We start from the raw sequence: 24,775 nt of genomic DNA on the forward strand, positions 1-24,775 counted from the left end.
CTCAGGACCTCTGGAAGAGCAGTCAGTGCTCTTAACTGCTGAGCCATCTCTCCAGCCCTCAACTCTGTCTTCTTAAGCTTTCTTTTAAGGCTGACACAGTCATTATTTTAGCTACAGACGCTTGCATAATTTTTAGGCAATATATTTCTAAATATTAACAGCAGAGTAAAGTGGTGGCCAAGAGTTCTTCCTTAATGGTGGAGATTTGATGAAGTTAACCTTCTTTCAACTGTAAATCCAATGTGTCTGGTTTGAAAAGCAAAAAAGTTCTCTTGTTTTCAGAGCACAGTCATAATTCTGTCATGTCCTTTGTAGAAAAACATTGGATCTCTTCAACAATGGAGGGACTTACATACAATACCTTTATCAAATCATGGTCAGGCAAAAAGCAGGAAGATTAATTGATGTTGTGGATGGCCCTGGTGCTGTTCTTGTGAACCAATCCCCTAATGAATAAAGGAGCCAGTCACTGGGCAAGTAGGCGGGACTTCCATGTTGGACAGAAGAAGAGAGAAAGCAGGAGGAAGTTAGCTCTCTTTGGAGATGGAACAGCAGAGGGATAAGATGTATTTTCCTAGTATCACGTCCTATCCGGAAGGATCTGCCACTGGAGGGATCATATTTTATTTTATTTTTTCAATAATTTTTTATTATATTCAACACAATATATACTTTATACCAGTCATAAAAATGATGTACATGTTAATAAATGAACATAAATAGATAAAGTCTTTTAGTTTGTTTATGTGTTTTGCTTTTAATAGAGCTTAAACTCTTGGCTCTTACTGTGGAGCTCCCTGTAATAAGGCTGTACTTCAATGTCCCTCACATCCCCAAAGGATTTTACCTCCATTGTAGCTAAGTTGACAGTTCTGCTGCACCAAGGAATGAATTGTAGGCATGATTATTTGGATACAGATTTCCTGTCAAAGAAATCTGGACACAGATTTCCTATGGTCACAGCCTGAGCCTGTCAGTAGTTGACCTGTTAGTCCTCTGATTAAACATGAGGGTTAGGGAAACCAGAACTAGCAAAGCAAGAAAGACTGCTACATGCGAGGCCATTCCATTCCCTGACAAGTTGCCACTTGAGCTAAGCACATGACAGATGCCTGCTGACAGTCTACCATGCAGGTTGCAAGCACGGTGTTGACTGGGTTGCAGCAGTAGAGGTAGAAGACATGGTTCTCCTAGGGCTCAGCCCTAAGTTATCTCATTAGATATATGCAAATATTATAAAATCTGGGACACTCCTGGCAAGAAGCATTTCAGATAAGGGATGAAATTCTGTCTGTGTTTCTAAACTATACCCACCGTTGGCTCGAACTCTAGCTTAGATCATTCGAGTCAGAGCCGCTGAGTTCACTTTGTAAAATTACTTCATTTTTAGGTGTTCGAAATTGATACTGGCTGTGATTCAAGTAAATACATTATTGTTCGAGGGTAAGTATATTACTTCTATTTGTTGGGTCTTACTCTGTTGAGCTTTGGTCTTTTGCTGTGTATTACAATGCTACATATTGGCCCCCAAGACCTGGTTGCCCCAGGGACAAGAGAATCCACATGTAAACCCAAGAAACATTATGTGACCTTGCCCAGCAACTAATCCCCGATTGGCAAATAAAGATGTTTACAGCCTGTAGCTGGGCATAATTGAGGTAGGTGCAATGTGGTGGTTTGAATATGCTTGGGCCAAGGAGTAGCACTATTAGGTGTGGCCTTTTTGGAGATAGTGTGTCACTGTGCGGGTGGGCTTAGAGACACTCCTCCTAGCTGCCGAAGGATGCTCAGTCTGTTCCTGACTTTAGTTGGATGAAGATGTAGAACTCTTAGCTCCTCCTGTGCCATGTCTGTCTGAAAGCTGCCATGCTCTCACCTTGATGATGATGGACCGAACATCTGAACCTGTAAGCCAGCCCCAATTAAATGTTGTCTTTAGTGTTGCCTTGGTCATGGTGTCTCTTTCCAACAGTAAAACCCTAACTAAGACAGAAGTTGGTACTAGGGGCTGGGGTACTGCCATGATAGGCCTGATCATGGTTGGTTTGTTTGGGTTTTTTGTTTTTTGTTTTTTGTTTTTTGAAGAGATGTGGATGTTGGGACTTTGGATTTGGGAAGCAATGGAATGATTTAAGTGGGGCTTAATGGACCATCCTAGTGGGAGTATGGAAGACATTGGTGCTAAGGGTGATTTGAAATGTGCCAACCTGACCCAAGAAGTTTTAGCATGTGGACTAGAGACTGTTTGGTTTTATTTGTTTATTTGTGTTTCTTTTGATATTTTGGTGAAGAATATATCTGCTTTTACCATTGTCTGAAGAGTCTGCCTGAGGCTAAGGTATTTGAATAGATTTAGATGAATTGCTTTGACAAAGGAAGTCTCAAAGGAGCTGGGTATGAATTCTGTGGGGTGATTACTAATGTTCACTCTTATGAAGAGCATTTTAATGAAAAAAAGCAAGCTGAGAAAGGAGAAGTACAAAATATGTGGTTCAAGGGACACCAGGAAGCAGAATAGAGCTGAAGCCTATATTCAAGGAGATAAACAGATATGGGAAGTAGTTATCTAAGTGCAAGATCTCACCCTGCTAAGCTTATTGCTTATACTTTTGCAGTGGAACAAGGGACTTGGTTATTGTTTTCACTTAGATTTTAATTAGAAATGAAATACAGTCCAGAAATAGAGAACACAAAAGATCTGTGATCCAGATCTTTAGTCTAGAAGCTGGAAGACACAGGCTTTTGATCCAAATCTTGAGGAATAGTGATCATGAAAACCTTAGGCCTAGGCATGGTGCTTCACACTTTTAATCCCAGGAGACAGAGGCAAGCACATCTCTGGGTTTAACGCTGGCCTGACATGGAGCAAGTTCCAAGCAGAAAAGCTTAGGTCCAGGTGTGGTGGTATACACTTTTAATCCTAGAGCTCAGGAGACCAGAGAGAGGCATGAGGATCTAAATTCAAGGTCAGTTACAAAGCAAGTTCTTGGACAGCCAAGGATGTAATAGAACAAGGAGACCATGTTCTAGCTCCTACTAGCAGCAGAACTTGGCAGCTTTGGCCATGGAACTCTGGCTTTAGAGTCAAGAATAGAAAGGTCGACTAGAACAGTTGATGTAGGTTATTTGGAGCTAAGCCATTCACAATGATGAAGACACCAGCATCACTGAGGTGAAATCTTCTGGGACGTGTTTTCTGAGAACACAAAGAAGCTGTGATCCAGAGATAGCTAAGGTGGTAAATCACGCTGTAGCTGTACTAGGTAATGTGTAAGAATCACCCAGATGATAGTGACTTTGAACGCATGAAGGGGTCATGAAGAGCAGCTGAGAGACTTGATACTGTGAGACACCAAGAAAGACCTGTGGTGCAGGTGCAGCTGACAGCTCAGGACAAAAGGAATAATGCTAAGAAGCTGAGAATTGACACCATGAAGGGAGTCTATGAGGGGCCTTTGGTGAAGCTTTGTCGCATCAGAAGACCCCAGTGTGTTGGAGATGCTATTACCATAGGATCAGCAGCAGCAGTGGTGTGGAGTCAACCAGAGCCTAGGATACTACCGAGGACAGAGCTGGAGAAGTGGCAAAAGCCTATTGGAGGAGCACATATCATGTGTGGATCTCAGAGGCTGCTATGGACTATAGGGACTTTTGAAGTTGGACTAAATGTATTTTGCATCATACTATGGCTAGGTGTGGCCCTCATAGACTCATGTGTTTGAACAAGCCTATAGGGGAGTGGAATGTGGTGATTTGAATATTCTTGGGCCAGGGAATGGCAGTATTAGGAAGTGTGGCCTTGTTGTAGTAGGTGTGGCCTTATTGGAGGAAGTGTGTCACTGTGGGTGTGGGCTTAGAGACCCTTTTAGCTGCTTAAGGATAAGTGGTTTGTTCCTGGCTACCTTTGGATGAAGACATAGAACTCTCAGCTCCTCCTGCGCCATGCCTGCCTGGAAGCTGCCATGCTCCCACCTTGATGATGATGGACTGAACCTCTGAACCTATAAGACAGCCTCAATGAAATATTATCCTTTATGAGAGTTGCCTTTGTCAAGGTGTCTCTCCACAGCAATGAAACCCTGACTAAGACACAGGGTTTGCAGTTCCTGGGCGCGGGGTCTGGGGAACCAAGAGGAGGAGAGAGGAAGTGGAAACAGGAGGAAGATACCATGGTGTAGGTGAGTCATAAAAACATGACTGTGAGTGCTAGCCAATCAGAGTTAGGAGCTGCTCAGATGGCATATGGAAAATTATATTTTGGGCTTTATTGATAGGGAAATAGATTATAATAACAGAGAGGGCAGATATCTGCCCAGCTCTAGCGTTGATTAAGGCTTATTATAACAATAAAGGTTGGGTGTCTTTTATCTGTGAACTGAATGATCAAGGCAGGTTAAAAAGCCCCGATTGGGATTAAATATTTTCTACAACATATTGGTACCCAATGTGTGGCAAGAACTCATTTTTAACAAAATTGATTTCAGCTTCCTGCATACAAAACAAAAACACATGCTGTCCCTTTCAGTCTAGGAATGGTAGGGGTGCAGGGAATGGTACCTTAGCAACATTGGGTTTTCGCTGAGCTAAAAATGCATGTTGGTTTGGCAAACATGATTCCAGGGATTCGCAGCATAAACTAAGACACAGATGCACCCACCCCCCAAATCTGACAGCATGCCAGATGGCAGAGTCCTTGAGCTACAGCAGTAGGCTGAACCGCCAGCCAACCTGGGCTACTCAGGCGAGCTGCTAAAGTGCAGCTCTGAGCCGAGGACAAGGATATCAGCTTAGTCTTGCAGGCACAGCACAGGGTCTGAGCTAAAACAAGCAGATCTCTGAATTTAAGTTGCAGTCCCTTAAGTTGGGGTTGATGGTGTTGGTTATTTTTTGCATTATAGATATATGTTGTTATCTTCAGGGATGATTATACATAATTATGGTCTTAGACAGGGAGTGTATTAGTTTGGGTTTTCTAGAGTCACAGAACATATGGATAGTCTTTATATAGTTAGGGAATTTGTTGATGACTTACAGTCTATAGTCCAACTCCCCAACAATGGTCAGCAGCAGCTGTGGATGGAATTCCAAGGATCTAGCAGTTTCTCAGTCCCACGAGGCAAGCAGGCAAGGAAGAGTGAGAGAGAATCTTCTTCCAATGTCCTTATATATCTCCAGCAGAGGGTGTAACCCAGATTAAAGGCTGTAGGTCTCCAGCAGAGGGTGTGGCCCAGATTAAAGGTGTGTAGATCCATGCCTTTAATCCTAAATGATCTTGAACTCGGAGATCTCCTTGTCTTAGCCACTATGCTTCAAGATCTCCATACCAAGATCCAGGTCAGAAACTTATCTCTCTGAGCCTCCAAGATCCAGGTCAGAAACTTATCTCTCTGAGCCTCCAAATTAGGATCATAGGTGAGCCTTCCAATTCTACACTGTAGTTCATTCCAAATATAGTCAAGTTGACAACCAGGAATAGCCACTACAATCCACCCCTTGTCAACTTGACACAAATAATATCTCATGTCCTCATGAAACAATAACAAGATTGTGAATACGCCTAACATGATATAACTATTCCTCGTACACTCGCAAATGCATTTGTAAATTTACAATGGGGAAATGTCCCTTGGGAACATTCTTTTAGTGTTTCAACACCAATTGATGTTAAAGGGATTGGAAGAAAGACAAATGTATCTTTAACAAAATAAGATAGAAGCATTCATATTACTTATAATCCTCGTTTCTGCAACTGGTTACGTGGCCTTAGCTTGTATTTATAACTACCTTCCTCTGCTACCCATTCTGTATTTCCTTCACCTTCGGCAAGCACCTCAGCAGGTCTTGTCTCTTTTCCTGGAGGATTGACCCATACCTTCATTCCTGATAGGTCTGTGTCCTTTGTCATCCTGCTTGGATTAGGCTGTTGTAGTTTCCCATTGATTTTAATCACAGGACATGGTAGTACTAAGAGATGCCCTAGGGAATCTCCTGCACTCCACACATAATCCTGCTTACCTCCATTGTGGAGAGGCAATCCAATTTCCCCATGGTAATCTGGATCTATCACCCCTCCTAACACTGTTATTCCTTTCTTAGACTGTTGGTTTAAGGGCATTAGAAGCCCAAAATGGCCAGAGGGAAGTCTGAGCTTCCAGTTCAATGGAATGTTTCTTGTGGCTCCTGGTAGGAGCACTCCCCCTTCTGGAACCAAAACTTCTAGGCCAGCAGAACCTAAATTTGTGGGGACAGGAAGCAAACATTTTCCTAGAGGGTCACTAGGAGTGATAGTGAGTGGAACTAGTCCCTTTTCCACCCCTTGATTCCTGGACCCATGGATCCTGGCTATGGGAGAAACTGTACCATATAGTGAACGCTGGTTCAAAGCATATACTGCCTTCTGAAGAACTCTGCCCCAGCCCTCCATGCTGTTGCCACCTAATTGGCACCGTAATTGTGTCTTTAAAAGGCCATTCCATCTTTCTATCAGACCAGCTGCTTCAGGATGATGGGGAACACGGTAAGACCAGTGAATTCCATAATTGTGGGCCCACTGTTGCACTTCTCTGGCTGTGAAATGAGTTCCTTGGTCAGAAGCAATACTGTGTGGAATACCATGACGATAGATAAGGCATTTAGTGAGTACACGGATGGTGGATTTGGCAGAAGCATTACGTGCAGGAAAGGCAAATCCATAACCAGAATAAGTATCTACTCCAGTAAGAACAAAACGCTGTCCTTTCCACAGGGGAAGTGGTCCAATATAGTCAACCTGCCACCATGTTGCTGGCTGGTCACCTTGAGGAATGGTGCCATATCTGGAGCTCAGTGTTGGTTTCTGCTGTTGGCAGATCTGGCATTCAGCAGCAGCTGTAGCCAGGTCAGCCTTGGTGAGTGGAAGTCCATGTTGCTGAGCCCAAACATAAACTCTGTCTCGGCCACCATGGCCACTTTGTTCATGTGCCCACTGGGCAATAACTGGGATGACTGGGGAAAGAGGCCAACTGTCCACAAAACAGGTCATCTTATCCACTTGGTTATTGAACTCCTCCTCAGCTGAAGTCACCTTTTGGTGAGCATTTACATGGGACACAAATATCTTCACATCCTTTGCCCATTTGGAGAAATCTATCCACATACTTCTTCCCTAGATGTCTTCTCACCAATTTTCCAATTGTGATCCTTCCACGTCCCTGACCATCCAGCCAATCCATTGGCTACAGCCCATGAGTCAGTGAACAATCGTACATCTGGCCATTTCTTCTTTCAAACAAACTGTAATACCATATGTCCTGCCTGAAGTTCTGCCCACTGTGAAGATTTTCCTTCACCTGTATCTTTCAGGGTTGTCCCAGAAAGGGGTTGTAATGCTGCAGCTGTCCACTTCTGGGTGGTGCCTGCATAACGTGCAGAGCCATCAGTAAAAAAGGTCCTAGTCTTCTCTTCTTCAGTCAACTGGTCATAGGGAATGCCCCATGAGGCTATAGGTGCATGCTTGGCAGCAGATGGCATTGTAACAGGAGTAGAAACCATAGGCATCTGAGCAACTTCTTCATGTAACTTGCTTGTGCCTTCAGGACCTGCTCTGGCCCGATCACGTATATACCACTTCCATTTGATAATAGACTGCTGTTGTGCACACCCTACTTTATGACTTGGAGGGTCTGATAACACCCAGCTCATGATGGGCAGTTCAGGTCGCATAGTAACTTGGTGTCCTATTGTCAGACGTTCAGTTTCCACTAAGGCCCAATAGCAGGCCAAGAGCTATTTTTCAAAGGGAGAGTAGTTGTCTGCAGATGATGGTAGAGCTTTGCTCCAAAATCCCAAAGGTCTCTTCTGTGATTCACCTACAGGGGCCTGCCACAGGCTCCAAACAGCATCTCTATCTGCCACTGACACCTCAAGTACCATTGGGTCTGCTGGATCATATGGTCCAAGTGGTAGTGCAGCCTGCAGAGCAGCCTGGACCTGTTGAAGAGCCTTCTCCTGTTCTGGGCCCCACACAAAGCTAGCAGCTTTCCGAGTCACTTGGTAAATAGGCCTGAGTAACACACCTAAATGAGGAATGTGCTGTCTCTAGAATCCAAATAGACCCACTAAACGTTGTGCTTCTTTCTTGGTGGTAGGAGGGGCCAGGTGCAATAACTTATCTTTCACCTTAGAAAGAATATATCTCTGCATGCCCCACACCACTGTACTCCTAAGAATTTCACTGAAGTAGATGGTCCTTGAATCTTGGTTGGATTTATTTCCCATCCTCTGATACGCATATGTGTTACCAATGAATTCCAAGTGGTTGCTACTTCCTGCTCACTTGGTCCAGTCAGCATAATATCATCAATATAGTGCACCAATGTGATATTTTGTGGAAGAGACAAACGATCAAGGTCCCTTCTAACTAAGTTATGACACAGGGCAGGAGAGTTAATATATCCTTGAGGCAAAACTGTAAAGGTATACTACTGGCCTTGCCAAGTGAAAGCAAATTGCTTCTGGTGGTCCTTATGTACAGGTAATGAGAAGGAGGCATTTGCCAGGTCAACAGCTGCGTACCAGGTTCCAGGAGATGTGTTAATTTGCTCAAGTAACGAAACTACATCTGGTACAGCAGCTGCAATTGGAGTTACTACCTGATTTAATTTTTGATAGTCAACTGTCATTCTCCATGATCCATCTGTCTTCTGCATTGGCCAGATGGGAGAGTTAAAGGGAGATGTGGTGGGAACCACCACCCCTGCATCTTTCAAGTCCTTGATTACGGCAGTAATTTCTGCAATTCCTCCAGGAATACGATATTGTTTTTGATTCACTATTTTCTTTGGCAGAGGCAACTCTAAAGGCTTCCATTTTGCCTTTCCAACCATAATGGCCCTCACTCCACAGGTCAGAGAACCAATGTGAGAATTCTGCCAATTTCTGAGTATATCTATCCCAATTATACATTCTGGAACTGGGGAAATGACCACAGGAAGTGTTCGGGGACCCACTGGACCTACTGTGAGTCGCACATCAGTCAAAACTCCATTAATCACCTGTCCTCCATAAGCCTCTATTCTAACTGGAGGGCCACAATGTTTCTTGGGATCTCCTGGAATCAGTGTCAATTCAGAACCAGTATCCAATAGCCCCCAGAAAGTCTGATTATTTCCTTTCCCCCAGTGTACAGTTACCCTTGTAAAAGGCCGTAGGTCCCTCTGGGGAAGAATTGGAGAAAGACTAACAGCAAAACTTTTAGGTGTCTTATCAAGATCCTTCCTTGGGGGAACCCGGCCACCCCTTCATTCAAGGGATTCTGGATCTGTAAAGTAGCTCAAGTCTGGAAATTGATTCAGTGGCCTAGATTGCCTTTTGCCACAATCCAATGCAGCCTTTCTATCATTTGTTTGAGGATTTTTCTGCTTATACAGATCAAACAGATATGCAGTAGGTTTCCTATGTATTTCATCCCTGGAAACACCATGATTGGTTAGCCAGCATCAAAGGTCTAAACAAGTCATACCATTATAAGTTCCACCTCTCTGCCCATTACGGGGTATGTCATTATAAACATTGTTTTGTCTATGCTGTCCATTATAATAACTACGATCACCTTGTCTCTGGTGATTCAATGCTGCCACCTAGCCCTTGTTAACCCGGGGCCCAGTTAAACCCATTGAATTTAATTCATCTAATTGAGCAGCAGCATCTCCAGCCCTAAGGTCTGGCACAAGGAAAAGGGCAAAAACAAAACTCTTTAAATGTGCTGGTGCCCCTCTCACCAGTTTGTATCTTATAGGAGTGGTAAAGGGCATATCTTCTGGACCTTCCCACTGTGGAGGATTAGGTTTTACACAACGTATCCACTCTAACATTGCAATTTCCCTAAGCCTGAAAATCCCTTCATCAACACTAAGCCAAGGGATATCAGGCATCTCCAACTCCTTTTTAGTAGGCCATCTTTTGATACATACTTCTGCTCCTCTAGAACCACTCCTGGTACCAACTTCTGTATTAGTTTGGGTTCTCTAGAGTCACAGAACGTATGGATAGTCTTCATATAGTTAGGGAATTTGTCGATGACTTACAGTCTATAGTCCAACTCCCCAACAATGGTCAGCAGCAGCTGTGGATGGAAGTCCAAAGATCTAGCAGTTTCTCAGTCCCACGAGGCAAGCAGGCAAGGAAGAGTGAGAGAGAATCTTCCTTCTTCCAATGTCCTTATATATCTCCATCATAGGGTGTGGCCCAGATTAAAGGTGTGTGCATCCATGCCTTTAATCCCAAATCATCTTGAACTCGGAGATCTCCTTGTCTTAGCCACTATGCTTCAAGATCTCCATACCAAGATCCAGGTCAGAAACTTATCTCTCTGAGCCTCCAAATTAGGATCATAGGTGAGCCTTCCAATTCTAGACTGTAGTTCATTCCAAATATAGTCAAGTTGACAACCAGGAATAGCCACTACAGGGAGGAAACTAAGGAGCTTAGATTCAGGTGATTTTTCTTTCTTTTTCTCTGCCCTTCCTTCTTTCATAGGTAAGTGAAAGGGGATTGAAAAGAAAAGGGGGGTATAGAAATACTATGAGAAAGTATAAAAATAAGTGTAGATTATTGAAGCTACTCTTTTTTTTAAGTATAGAATACAGTTTATTTGGGGCATGGGAAGAGCAATTGAGAAGGAAGTAGAGGCAGAGAAAGACAGAGACAGAGAGAGAAGACGGGAGACCAGCCAGGAACATGTGGAGAGAGGGAGGGAGTAGAGAGGAAGAAAGGGCCTGGAAATAGAGTCAGAGAGAAGGGACAGCGCTTGAGTCTGCTCTTAAAACAAACAAACAAACAATCATTTTATACAAATAATCTTACATTGGTAGAAATCTTTATATTCTGATGCAAAACTGAGGTTACATTTTGTTATATTGTTATAAAAGTTGATATATGGTTACAGGTTTAAGGTTTTTGCTGGTATAAATCTTTGTATAGTGACACAAAATTTAAGATTAATGTTGTTACAACAGGGCATGGGTTTAGACTTTCAGTGATATAAATCTGTAGACGCCCGTGGCCACATGCAAACCGGATCCCTGGAAGAGAATTCTGGGGGTGATGGGAAGGGGACGAAAGAGAAATGAGTCAAGAGGACAGTTGCCCATAGAGACTGACTTTACTATTATTTAGCCAATATATATAGTCTTTAGAAAACCAACCTGCCCCCAAATGGCCGCGAATTCCTTGGATCTTCTTCTCAGCGGGTTGCCTGCTTCCAGTCACACAGGTTTCTGCTGGTCTCCAGGTGAGACTGCCCTGAGGCAGCCTTGGTAGTTAAGGTGAAAGTGGCTGTATTGTTCCCAAGGGCCCGAGATAACACCTGGGGAAGGGTGGAGGCCGCAGGCCAGGAATGTCACAGCTTGAATAGGCCTGAAATAACACCAGCGGAAGAGTGGGGGCTGCCAGCCAGCTCAATGCTGTGGGGGAAGGGACATAAATCTTTGTATATTCATGCAAAATGTAAGATTAATTTTGTTGCAATATCATGTATACATGTGTGTGTATGTGTGTGTATATTGTTCCATTCTTATATAGATATTATGCATATACAACTCATTTTAAAATACAAGGCTTAACCACAGTCCTTTTAATGACTGCATTACAAACTGCTTAAAATAAGTAATGCAAGTTAATAGTCAAGCTCACGGTCATCTTAGATACTAATTTAGTGAACTAAAATAGAATGCTTTAAATGTTACTCAGATAATAAATGCTAAGAATAAATAATGTTATAGCACAATTTAGATGTGCTATAAGTAAATAGATGGTCTTCAACACCTCAGAGATCCACAGAATATGGCATTTAAGATTATTTCATTATTAAAAGATCTTTTGACTATAAAACAGGTCTGTTCCTGACAGTACCTCATTCCACTGCAAAGAAGATAGTGAGCATCAATCGCTCCACATGGAGTTACAGTGGCAAAGTAGATACTGGGCAAAGACAGTGCCCTAACTATCTGGAGACAAAATGCTGTCCAAAAAAGACAAATAGACCCAGAATGGTTGACTGCCAAGCTCTGCCACAATTCTTGCTTCACATAACGTCTGTCAGGTGTCCTGGGACAGAACGCTGAAAATGGATGTTCCAAATGTTACAGAAAATATTGGGGCCTGTCCAAATGATCAGCTGTCTCTAACATTTCTATAATTTTTAGAAGCTGAGTCCCTGTGCCTCCTGCATATTCAGGATTCCTTCTCAGGTCTCTGATGGAGTTGAAGAGTAGATAGTCACAGTCTGAATATAAACTTAAATTGTTTAGGATTGAAGAAGTTGTTCTAGGTCTACAAAGATGTTTTTAGGTTAATAATACAAATTAAGATTGAAAATGATTTATATACAAATTATCTAAGTTGCCAAATGGACTGGACATGTTAAGTGCATATCATACATTTTAGTTTTCATAATTGTTATAGTTGTATTCAACTTATGTCTGAAAGAAAGCCTTTTATTGGTTTAAAAGGGGAGGACTGTTGAGGTTTTGTTTTTTACTATGTATTGTAATGGTAAATACTGGCCCAGGGCCTGATTACCCCTAGAAATGAGAGAATCCATGCATAGACCCAAGTGACATTATGTGACTTGCCCCCCAAGTCATCCCTGACTGGTGACTAATGATACCTATGGCCTATAGCTGGGCAGAATTGAAGCAGGCAGGTTTGGGGTTCCAGGGCTTGAGGTCTGAGGAGAACTATGATGAGGAGAGAGAAGGTGAAGAGAGGATGAATCTGCCATGGGGTGGGTGAATCACTGAAACATCACCATGAGGACTGGCCAATTAGAGTTCGGAGCTGCCCAGATGGAACATAGCATATTATAACTTGGTGTTATTGATTAGGAAATAGATTCTGATAGCATTCAGGGTAGTTACCTGCCCAGCTCTAGTGCTGATTAAGACTTATTAAAATAATAAAAGTTAGCCGGGCAGTGGTGGCACACACCTGTAATCCCAGCACTTGGGAGGCAGAAGCAGGTGGATTTCTGAGTTTGAGGCCAGCCTGGTCTACAGAGTGAGTTCCAGGACAGCCAGGGCTATACAGAGAAACCCTATCTTGAAAAAGACCAAATAATAATGATGATAATAATAATAATAGTAATAGTAATAAAAGTTGTGTGTCTTTTGTCTGGGAACTGAATGATCAAAGACAGAGTAAAAATCACTAATTGAGATTAAATATTTTCTAAAACATTATAATAACTTTTAAAAAAATGGGGCGTGGCATGGTAATCATTGGGTGATAACACCAGCCTCAAACTAGCATGCTCATTATGAAATCATCTGTGCAGGGTGATCGATATGAATCCATTTTTATTGTTCTACATGCAGACATCCAGTTAGACCAGCACCATTTTTTAAAAACTGTATTTTATTTTTCCAGTGTGTGTTTCTTGCTGCTTTATCAAAATTCAGGACTCCATATGTGTTTGGGTTTATGTCTGGGCTTCAGTTCAATTCCATTGATCAATGTATGTATATATATATATATATATACATAATATATATAATATATATTACACACACACACACACACACACACACACACACAAAATCTAAAAATTGGGAATGGTGATACCTCCACTGTTGCTACTTTGTTTCCAGCCCAATTCCCTGGTAAAAGAAAGCTCAACTCAATCAGTTAACAAAACAAGCTCAAGCCTAGATTGGGCAGATCTCCCACTACCCTGCTCTATTCCATCTGTATTATCCCATCTAACTTGTGGTTTCTCCAGGCCACAAGCTTCTCTCTCTCTGCTGCCTCTCAGTTGATCTCCAGTCGCTCCTCCCCCAGACTCTCAGCTCCTCCCACGTTCTCCTGCCCAATCATTGGCTCAAGTCTTTATTTGAAAAGATAAGGTACAGAGAAGGTTCACAAGACAACTCCTCATCTGCAGCCCCTCTGAGGAGTAGAATTAGCATCAAAATACAAGCCCAGGGCTATCCACAACACTCCACCAGTTCTTTTATTTTTCAGAATTGTTTTAGCTACCCTGGGCTTTTTGACTTTGCATATAAACTTGAAAATTGTCTTCTCAAGGTCTGTGAAGAATTGTGTTAGAATCTTGTTGAAGATTTCATTAAATCTGTAGATTACCTTAGGTAGGATGGCCAGTTTTACTATGTTAATTCTACTGATCCATGAGCATATGAGATCTTTTCATCTTCTGATATCCTCTCAAGTTTCATTCTTCAAAGATGAAGTTTTCATCATACAAGTCTGTTACTTGCTTGGTTAGAGTTACCCTAAAACATTTTATTACTCGAGGCTGTTGTGAAGGGTGTTGCTTCCCTGCTTTCTTTCTCAGTCCATTTGTCATTTGTATATAGGAAGGCTACTGGTTTTTTGGTTTGTTTGTTTTGTTTTGTTTCTTCATTAATCTTGTAGCCAGCCACTTCACTGAAAATATTTCTCAGCTATAGGAGCGCCTGGCAGGATTTTGGGGGACACTTATTCATACTATTGTACCATCGGCAGATAATGATACTTTGACTTCTTCCTTTTCAATTTGTATCCCCTTGACCTCCTTTAGTTGTCGGATTGCTCCTCCTAGAACTTGAAGTGCTTTATTGAATAGATGTGGAGACCATGAAGAGCCTTGTCTGGTTCCTAATTTTAGCAGGGACTTTGTGAGTTTTCCTCATCTCATTTGGTATTGGCTACAGGCTTGCTGTAAATTGCCTTTATTGTGTTTAGGTATGACCTTTATATCCCTAATCACTCCAGTACTTTTATGGTGATTTTGTCAAAGGCCTTCAGTGCATCTAATAAAGTAGTCCTGTGTGTTTTTTGTTTTTTGTTTTCCTTTCAGTGTCTTTTTAAAAATGTGTTTTTATTTATATGAGTATACTCTAGCTGTCTTCAGACACACTGGAAGAGTACATTAGATCCCATTACAGATGGTTGTGAGTCACTATGTGGTTGCTGGGAATTGAACTCAGGACCTCTGGAAGAGCAGTCAGTGCTCTTAACCACTGAGCCATCACTCCAGCCTCACCTTTCAGTGTTTTTATATGGCAAATTATATTTACTGATTTATTTATTTATTTATTTTACTGAGCCATCCCCGCATCTCTGAAATGAAGCCTACTTGATCATAGTGAATGATCTCTTTGAAGCATTCTTTCATTCACTTTGCAAATATTTTATTATTGAATGTTTTTACATGTATGTTCATAAGGAAAGTTGGCATGTAATTATTTTTCCTCATTGAGTTTTAGGTGGTTTGAGAATCAGAGTAACTGGTCTTACAAAACGAATTGTGCAATGTTCCTTTTGTTTCTCTATTATGGAGTAATTTGAAGAGAATTGATGCTAACTCTTCTTTGAAGGTCTGGTAGAAGTCTGAATTATAACCATCTGGCCCTGGGCTTTGCCTTATTGTTCAGGATTGCTCTAGTTACCCTGGGCTTTTTGTTTTTCCATATCAAGCTGAAGAGTTTGGGAGAGTTTTATTGACTCCTTCTATTTTATTGGGAATGATAAGTTGCCACATCAACTCCAGTGGATTCTGTGTGACAAGTTCCACAGGCTGAGGCGCTAAACTCCAAAGGGAGGAGGTCTCCTGGGAATGGTTGTGGAACTCTCTAGCTAGAGGATAATTCTGAGCTGTAGTTCTCAAGGCAGTTTGTTTTACTCTCAATTTCCTCTTTCATAGGATGATCCTAATAGCCCAGGCTGGTAATCCATTCTTTGAAGTAGAGTCACTGGCTGCAAACCCTTTTCTAAGAACTGCAATGCTTTGCCTCATAGTCATTTACATAATTACAACCTCCCAACAGCATGCAAATTTATATGGCTATGCATGTGTAGATGAGAGTGGCTCTGACACTGTGGTATGAAAAGCATTGATTAAGTATAAATTTTAAATTGAATTTCAAAAAGTTTTTACAAGATGAAAGCTAGATGTTAGATAAGGATTACTCAGGGAAACTCATTAGAACCTAGGGGGTATAAGAAACTCTTTTTGAAGGTTTGCTGTTAACTACAAGTGACTCTTTATTCTAATGAGGAAGATTGATGTCATCTGTGATTGATCCTCTAAATCTGTTACATGGGAAACATTATACCTGATTGATTTTACATTTCCTTGTGACAAATGGTTATGATAATTATGCCTGCTTCACTGGATTCATCTTTTGAAATGGTAATACCCTTACTACAGAGCTCCTACATACATTCAGATCCAAGCCACCTCTGTGTTTGTTTCTATTTGTCACCAAACCTATGCCTTTCCTGAGAACCAAAGGCTGATTTTTCCCTAGGTCATGATCCCCTGCCCACAGGACAGTCCGCAGCAACAAGTATATTTAAATTATTTATCTAATCTTGATTTAACTTTGGTAAGTGATAGGTATATCAAGAAAATTATCCATTTCTTTTAGATTTTCCAATGTGGTGGAGTAGAGAGTTTTGAAGTATAACCTAATGATGATTCTTTGAATTTTCTCCATGCCTGTTGCTTTATCCACCTTTTTCATTCCGATGTTGTTAATTTGGATATTCTTTTAGTTAGTTTGGATAAGGATTTGTCTATATTATTAATTTTTTTCAAAGATCCAATGATTTGTTTAATATTTCTGATTTTTTTTTCAGTTTTTATTGATTTTAACCAACAGATTGATGGTTTCCTGCTGTCTGCCCCTCTTGGGTGAGCTTATGTTTTTTGGTTCTGGCGCTTTGGGGCATGCTGTTAAGTTGCTAGTGTGCCTGTCTCGCCTAGTGCTACGAACTTTTCCGTTTTCACCACATTCCTTGTGCCCCATGAGTTTGGGTATCCTGAACATCCATTTTCATTGCATTCTATAGAGTTTTTAGTTTATTCTTCTCTTGACCCATTTTACATTTATTTGTTCCAGTTCCCTGCGTTTGTAAGCTTTCTGTTGTTGCTGAAATTCAGTTTTAAGCCATAGTGGTCTGATAGGATGTAGGGTGTTATTTTAATTTCCCTATATCTCTTGAGACTTGCTTTGTGATTGAGTATGTGGTCACTTTGGAGCAAGTTCCATGAGCTTCTAAGAAGAAGGTCTATTCTTTTTTGTTTGGGTAAAATATTCTGTAACTATCTCTTGGTCCATTTGGTTTATAACGTCTGTTAGCTCCAGTATTTTTCTGTCTGGTTTTGGACTGGATAACCTGTCCAGTAATAAGAGTTGAGTATTGAAATCTCCCTCTCTAAGAGTATGAGGATCAGTGTGTGATTTAAGCTGTAGCAGTGTTTCTTCTATTAAACTTGGGTGCTTTGGGTATTGAGGCACAGCTGTTAAGAGTTGAAATGTCCTCTTGGTGGATTTTCCCTTTGAGTATGTATTGTCCTTCCCCATCATTTTTGATTAATTTTGGTTTGAAGTCTATTTTGTTAGATATTAAAATCGGCTTGATTCTTAAGTCCATTTGCTTGGAATATCTTTTTCCAACTTTATCTTAATGCTGAGGTATGTTTCTTGGATGCAGCAGAAGGATAAATCCTGTTTTCACATTCATTCTGTTAGTCTGTGCCTTAATATTAGAGAATTAATGCCTTTGACATTTAGAGAGATCAGTGATTGTTGGTTCCTATTATTTTGTTGTTGTTGATGATGATGATGGGACAGGTAGTGAAGTATGTGTGTGTGTACCCTTGCTTCCCTTATTTTGGTTTTACTACTGTAAAATTGTCTGCCTGCTGTGTTTTCATGGGTGTAGTTAACCTCATTAGGTTGGAATTTTCCTTCTAGCACCTTCTATAGGGCTGGATTTGTAGATGGATTTTGTTTATGTTTGACTTTATTGTAGAATATCTTATCTTCTCTGACTATGGCGATTGAAAGTTTGTGGCTGGACATAGTAGTCTGGGCTCTCTGGTCTCTTAGCTTTTGTAGGAGTCTCCATTGAGAAGTCAGGTATAATTATAATAAGTGCGCTTTTATATGATACTTGGCCTTTTTCACTTGCAGCTTTTAATAGTCTTTCTTTGTTCTGTATGTTTAATGTTTTGACTATTATGTGGTGAGAAAACTTTCTTTTCTGGTCCAATATATTTGGTGTTCTGTAGGCTTCTTATACCTTTATAGGCATCTCCTTATTTGGAAAACTTTCTTCTGTGATTTTGTTGAATTTTTTTTAAGGCATTTATTTGATCTGGGATTATTCTCTTTCCTTTTATTCCTATTATTCTTGGGTTTTTGGTCTTTTCATAGCATCCCAGATTTCCTGGATGTTTTATGTCAGAACTTTTTTAGATTTAACATTTTCTTTCACCGCTGTATTCATTTCTTCTACTGCATCTTTAATGCCTGAGGTTCTGTCTTCCATCTCTTGTATCTCATTGGTGCAGCTTGCCTCTGTGGTTACAGCTCAAATTTTTAATTTTTAATTTCCAGAATTTTCTCAGTTTGTATTGCTTTTATTTCCATCTTTAGGTATTCAACAGTTTTATTCATTTCCTTCAACTGTTTCTACTTTCATAGTTTTCTTTAAGAGATGTATTCTTAGCTGGGCGGTGGTGGAGCACGCCTGTTCCCAGCTATCTGGGAAGCAGAGGCAGGTGGATTTCTGAGTTTGAGGCCAGCTTGGTCTACAGAGTGAGTTCCAGGACAGCCTAGGCTATACAGAGAAACCCTATCTCGGAAAAAAAAAAATCCAGAGAGAGAGAGAGAGAGAGAGAGAGAGAGAGAGAGAGAAATAATATATTCTTTTTCTCCAGTTTTTCTGGATTTCTCTGTTGGGCTCATTCATTTCCAAGTTGAAGACCTCTACCATCTTCATGCAGTGGGCTTTCATGTCTTTTCCTTGTGCTTCGGCTATGTTGGAATATTCAGGGCCTGCTGTAGTAGGATGACTGAGATCTGGAGACACTGCCCTGACGACTATTGATTGTCTTCTTTTGCTGGCATCTAGACATCTCGGTTTGGGGCAATTGTAGTTCTAGGTGACCGTTTGTGAGTTTGTCTCTGTTGGGTGGGTGTTTGTTTTTTTGGTTTCTCCTATTGGGGTTTATTGGAGAGTGTGATGGCTGGGTATTGCCTGTTTTTCTGGTCTGTTCACCTGGTGTATTCAAAGGGCATGCCTGCTAGTGATGGAGGCTGGCAAGTAGTGATGAGGGAAAGGGGGGTTAGGAGGATAGAGTCTGTGGGATCCATAGGAGACATTGGGGGTGGGGAATCTGAAGCTGGTATTCTGTTACAGTGCTAGGGACGAGACTCTGCCTTTAGGGTTTTGTAAATATTTGCATACTTGTTTTTATTGAAACATACTTTGGATTGATTCAGGTATGTACTATAGAATGGTCAATCTGAGCTTTAATTTATTGACTAAGTATCAAACTATTCTCCACAATGGTCACACCATGGATGCAGTGCGGCCACCTATGTATGGGGTCCCAATTTCCTCGCACCCTCTCCAAGATTTGCTGTTTTCTGTTTTGGGTTTTACTCTATACTAGAGAAAGTGTATTTTCTGAGTACACTATGATGTTTTGATGTCATTATGGAATGATTCAACATAGCTAATTAAACTTTATCACACTTATTATAGTTATCACACTGTGGTAAGAACTTTTCAGCAGTGTGTTAGCAGATGTATTGGTCAGCATTCTCTAGAGTAACAGAATTTATAGAATGAATTTATATAGAGAAAGAAAGAGGATTTATTAGAATGACTTAAAGTCTGTGAGTCCAGCTAATCCAAAAATAGCTGCCTATGCAGAGAAAGTCTACGAAATCCAGGAGTTGTTCAGTCCATGACACAGGTCTTCAGCACATGCTGGAATCCTGAAGAAGTAGGGGCCAACACCAGTGAAGGATTGGACTTGCTAGTGAGGCAAAAGCAAGCAGGCAAAGAGCAGTAGCTCCCACCTTCCCTTTTCTTACATAAGCTTCCAAAGAAGGCATGGCCCAGACTAGAGGTGGTTCATTCCACCTCAAAAGATCTGGATTAAAGATATATTTTCCCACCTCAAGATCTGGATTAAAGATGCATCTTCCTATCTCAAAGATCCAAATTAGCAGTAGATCTTTCCATTTCAAATTAAGCAAAATTCCTCACAGCTGTGTCCCTACATTGTGTGCATGTGGTAGGATGTTAATGAATTTCAAATGTAGCCAAGTGGACAGCCATTGTGTGTTGCCTTTACTGTTGGCTTCAAAAACTCAATCTATGACTGACTGTGGTCACCATGTCGTATAATAGACCTCTCGTGCTTGTCATTCCCACAGACAAATCATTGCAGTTTGTGAACAAGTGTTCCCTTCTCCCTTTCTTTCTTACAAAATTTTAATAAGTGTATACAAAACATAAGAGGAAAATCAGAAACCTTTGTAATACTGATTAAAAAAAAAAAAAAGGCATTGCAAAGACCACAAACTCATCCCAGAGACTTTGATCTAGTGAATGAATTACATAAGCATCTCCAGTTTAAGAACTATTGAGTTTAGTGATGAAATGTTTGTGCAAATGCACAAGTAATAACCTTACAACTACATTATGTTTTATGTTGTAGATTTAATAGGAGCGGATGTCAACGTCGTGATTTTTCTTATGTGATTGACAAGTAAGAAATACTTCTAACATAACATGTGTATCGTGCAGATAGCAGTTTATACTCAGCTGGTACTTGGTGTTTGTAACACTACTGGCATACTTATTTAAACACTGTTTTAAAATGTTTAAAAAAAGAAAAGACTGTAGAGATGACCTTTAACCTTGTCTGAAACATGTCTGAGACACATTTAGCATTATCCTCACTGACTGAATTGGGTATAGGGAGCAAGTATCAGTTAGTCTCAAATACCCTATCTGTTCCTTCTGATTGCAGATAGACAAATAAGAGGCTTTGTTTCCCACCTCTGTTCTCTATATGACTGTATAATGAACCTACTTAAAATTGAAATGTCCCAGGCTGGAGAGATGGCTCGGCAGTTAAGAGCACTGACTGCTCTTCCAGAGGTCCTGAGTTCAAATCCCAGCAACCACATGTTGGCTCACGCCCATCCGTAATGAGATCTGACGCTTTCTTCTGGTGTGTCTGAAGGCAGCTACAGTGTACTTATTTATAATAATAAAAAAAAATCTTTGGGCTGCAATGAGCAGGGACTGAGGAAGCAGGGTTTAACTGTAGAGCAGTGGGGCTGGCTGGAGCTAGTAGAGGTCCGAAATTCAATTCCCAATAACCACATGAAGGCTCACAACCATCTGGATAGCTACAGTGTACTCATACATAAAATAACTAAATAAATCTTTAAAAAACATTGACGTATCTCCTGAGTTCACAGAAGAGAAGAATTCTATTATAGGAATAAATTAAAAATAGGGAATAACTGGGGTTGTAAAATACACTTGTAGGGCCCAGAAAGATAGCTCAGTGGGAAAAGTCCCAAACCCACAGAAATCCAAGCGCTGAAGCATCCTTCTTAAATTCCAGTGTGTTGACAGTGAGACTGTGAGAGGCAACAAGAGAATCTTGCAGACAAGCTGGACTAGCAAACTCAGTGGCAAACAGCAGTGTGGAAGGGATGGACCAACTCCAAATGTTGTCCTTTAACGTCCATATGAATGCCCCCAACACACACACACACACACACACACACACACACACACACCACATTCATACAAATGTATACATTCGCAATCAACACCACCCTAAATAAATTATGCTTTTAGTTTTTATTTATTCTAGGTATATGAGTGTTCTGTCTGCATGTATACCTGTTTGTCAAAAGAGGATGTAGGGTCCCATTAGAGTTGGCTGTGAGCCACCATAAGGTTGGTTACTGCAAATTGAACTCAGGATCTATGGAAGGACGGCCAGTGCTTTTAACTGCCGTGCCATCTCTGCGGCCTGTGCTTTTTAAATTGGAAAGGAAGAATAAGCAGATAATAACAAATGTCGTTTTTTTTCAAACAGGGAACTTCTGAGAGAAAGCGTATCTGAAAACTTGGTAAGAAAATATAAACTTGTTGGTGTGATAAGTGGACACAATAACTGAAGCATTTTTCTTTCTCTAGAAAGTAAGGTATGATGTGGCAAAATATGGCTGTCCTAAGACACTTGAATCTGAAGAAATGTTTCACCCAATAGTTGAAATGTAAGTTTATACCCACTTGGGAAATTAATTTGCGTGCTGCAAAAATGGCTTGGTTGTTAATAGGCCCTTCTGTTCTCACAGAGGACCTGAGTTCAGTCCCCAGCTCCTACACAGGGGCTCACAACCACCTATAATGCCAGGACCAGGGAATCTGCTGCAACTTGGTGGGGCAGGGCTGGTGTGGTGAGGGGCGGGGCAGGTGTGGTGAGGGGCGGGGCTGGGTTAGTAAGGGGCGGGAAGGAGGTTGGGTCAGTTGATAGTTTTTACCACTTCATCCAGAGATGTCTGGACAGGAACCTGGAGGCGGGAGCTGCCTGGTTTGCTTGGTCTGCTTTCTTAAGAACCCAGGACCACCAGCACTGCCCACAGTTAGCTGGGCCATCCTACCTCAATTATCAATCAAGACAATGTCCCAAAGGCATACCCAAAGACTAATGTGATGTCTGCGTTTGTGCAACGTAGGCTCCCTCTTCTCAACGGAGCCTGGTCTCTATCAATTGACATAAAAACTAGCCCGCACGCCACTGATGAACTGTCCCCCTCTCCTAACTAAGAACATCGTTCCTGAATGGTCCCCTTTCTCCCAGATCATCTCTCCCTTCTCTATTAGAGTCCTCCGAGAAACAAAGTGCACAGAATGAATGAATGTATATATTAAAAGAGGGGTAATTAGGTTGGCTTACAGGATAAGGCCTGGAGAGTCCAGCAATGGCTGAGAACTCAGAAGCTGCAGGGGCCCCAAGACGGGATGCCTTGCAATCCCAGTCTAGCAGTAAAGGCATGGAGGATTCTGTCCACACCCGAAGGCTGAAGCAGCTTACTTCTGACATCCACGAAGGAAGACAGAGGCAGCTCACTGTAGAACAAGTAAGGCCAATGAGAAGACCCCTGAGACACAGAGGCAAAGAGGTGAAAAGGAAAAGTTTTCCCTCTTGGGCCTCCTTAAGTCTGTGCCACTGACAGAAAGTGCCACCCACCTTCAGGATGGTAACCAAGAAAACCCTTTGCAGACATGCTGGGAGATTAACCTAAATTAATGAATTTAAATTAATCTATCTTAGATATGCCCAGAGGCTTGCTCATGGATGATTCTAGATTCTGGCAAGGTGACAACCAGTATCAACCATGACACCCTGTGCTCTAATCACCGTGCAAATGTGCATTCACTAAACAAAGGGACAGCAAAAAGGGCCCTCTGGATGAAACAGCAGCTACTCTGCACAGTCAGATCTTCCCTTGTCCAGTTCTTGTGCTCCTCTATAAACATAGTTAAAAATGGACCTAATTACAGCTCATCCACGAGAAGATCATTAATGACGTCTCCTCAATTCCCTGAATAGGATTTCCATAGAAAAATTACCAACAGTTGGAAATTTAGCTGCCAATTAGTGACATCCCTGCGTTCTCGGATTTAATTAGAATCTATTCTGCCTAATGAAAAGGTATTAAAATAAGCTCATGGAAGCAAGGCTCTCTGGCAAGTGTTATTGATAGTGAAGCAAAACTCCAAAATGGGGCTGGAGAGATGGCTCAGCAGGTAAGAGCACTGACTACCAAAAGTCCTGAGTTCAAATCCCAGCAACCACATGGTGGCTCACAACCACCCATAACAAGATCTGACGCCCTCTTCTGGAGTGTCTGAAGACAGCTACAGTGCACTTACATATAATAAATAAATAAATCTAAAAAAAAACAAAAACAAAAAACAAAACAAAACAAACAAACAAACAAAAAAAAAAAAACCAACAAAACTCCAAAATGATGTGGATCATGCTTTCTCCACAAGATGGTGCTGTGGTTCCTTGCACTAATAATAGTGATCCTTTTGTTCTTAAGTGTTATACACTCAATTCTTAAAAAAAAAAAAAAAAGAAAGAAAGAAAGAAAGAAAGAAAAACAAACAGACAAAGAAACAAAAACAAACCTTAACATTTATTGGAGGGGGAGGTTGGCAGACGGCTTGCGGTTCTCTCCTTCCACTTTCTGGGTTCCAGGGATCAAACTCAGATCACTAGGCTCTGAAGCAAGTGTCTTTTCCTGCTCAGCCATTCCATTTCATCCGCTTCTAACTCTTAGGAAATCAAGAATTCTACTGCTAACTTAAGATGTAATCAAACTCCTGTTTCCACCAAAGCTCCTAGCTTTTGAACTTAGCTCGTCCTGAAACTACACACTTGTGAGTGTCCTGGCATTCCTCTACAGCAAGAGTCCAGAGCACTCGGCGGGAGGATTTTTTGTTTTGTTTGTTCTTTATTTTCTGCGGTTCTCCCTGACCCAGACATCAAGCCACTCCCTCTCCATCATGCCTGTTTGAGAACTGATCTTCTGAGCTCTTTATGGTTTCTCAAAACTAGTAAACACAGAAACAGAAACGGCTTCCCAGGAACTGCTTTTTAATGCTGAAGTTTTCCTCCGCACTTAGAGAGGAAGGGACAATGACCATTTGTGCTAACCAGCAGTGTGGGGAGCAGCACACCTTACCCAATCTGAAGCCTGTCCAATAGCTTCCAAGTGAAGCAGAGATCTGAACGAAGAACAAAACGAGGATCTAGGATTTTCGAGGTATTCGAGACAAGGCGGCAGTATTATCAAGGAACAGCAACAACAAGGATCTTGTAGGGTTTGTAAATCAACACAGAGCTATCAGGTGATAGTCATTTGAAAGTGGAGGAACAGTTCAAGAATCAGGA

The 24,775-nt window shown here is 41.3% G+C and overlaps 1 protein-coding gene across 2 annotated transcripts in view; it reads left to right on the forward strand.

The window, feature by feature from the left end:
• Positions 1–24,775, forward strand: part of LOC127697237 (cation channel sperm-associated auxiliary subunit epsilon-like) — a 94,842-nt gene that overhangs the window by 55,311 nt on the left and 14,756 nt on the right. For both annotated transcript variants that reach the window (XM_052200231.1, XM_052200230.1), the window contains 4 exons: positions 1,391–1,443; positions 20,501–20,551; positions 21,905–21,938; positions 22,006–22,085. In XM_052200231.1, coding sequence (XP_052056191.1) covers positions 1,391–1,443; positions 20,501–20,551; positions 21,905–21,938; positions 22,006–22,085 — 218 coding nt within the window. The remainder of the gene's footprint in view (positions 1–1,390; positions 1,444–20,500; positions 20,552–21,904; positions 21,939–22,005; positions 22,086–24,775) is intronic.

The sequence above is a fragment of the Apodemus sylvaticus genome, chromosome 12 (assembly GCF_947179515.1).
Source record: "Apodemus sylvaticus chromosome 12, mApoSyl1.1, whole genome shotgun sequence".
Taxonomy (NCBI): Eukaryota; Metazoa; Chordata; class Mammalia; order Rodentia; family Muridae; genus Apodemus; species Apodemus sylvaticus.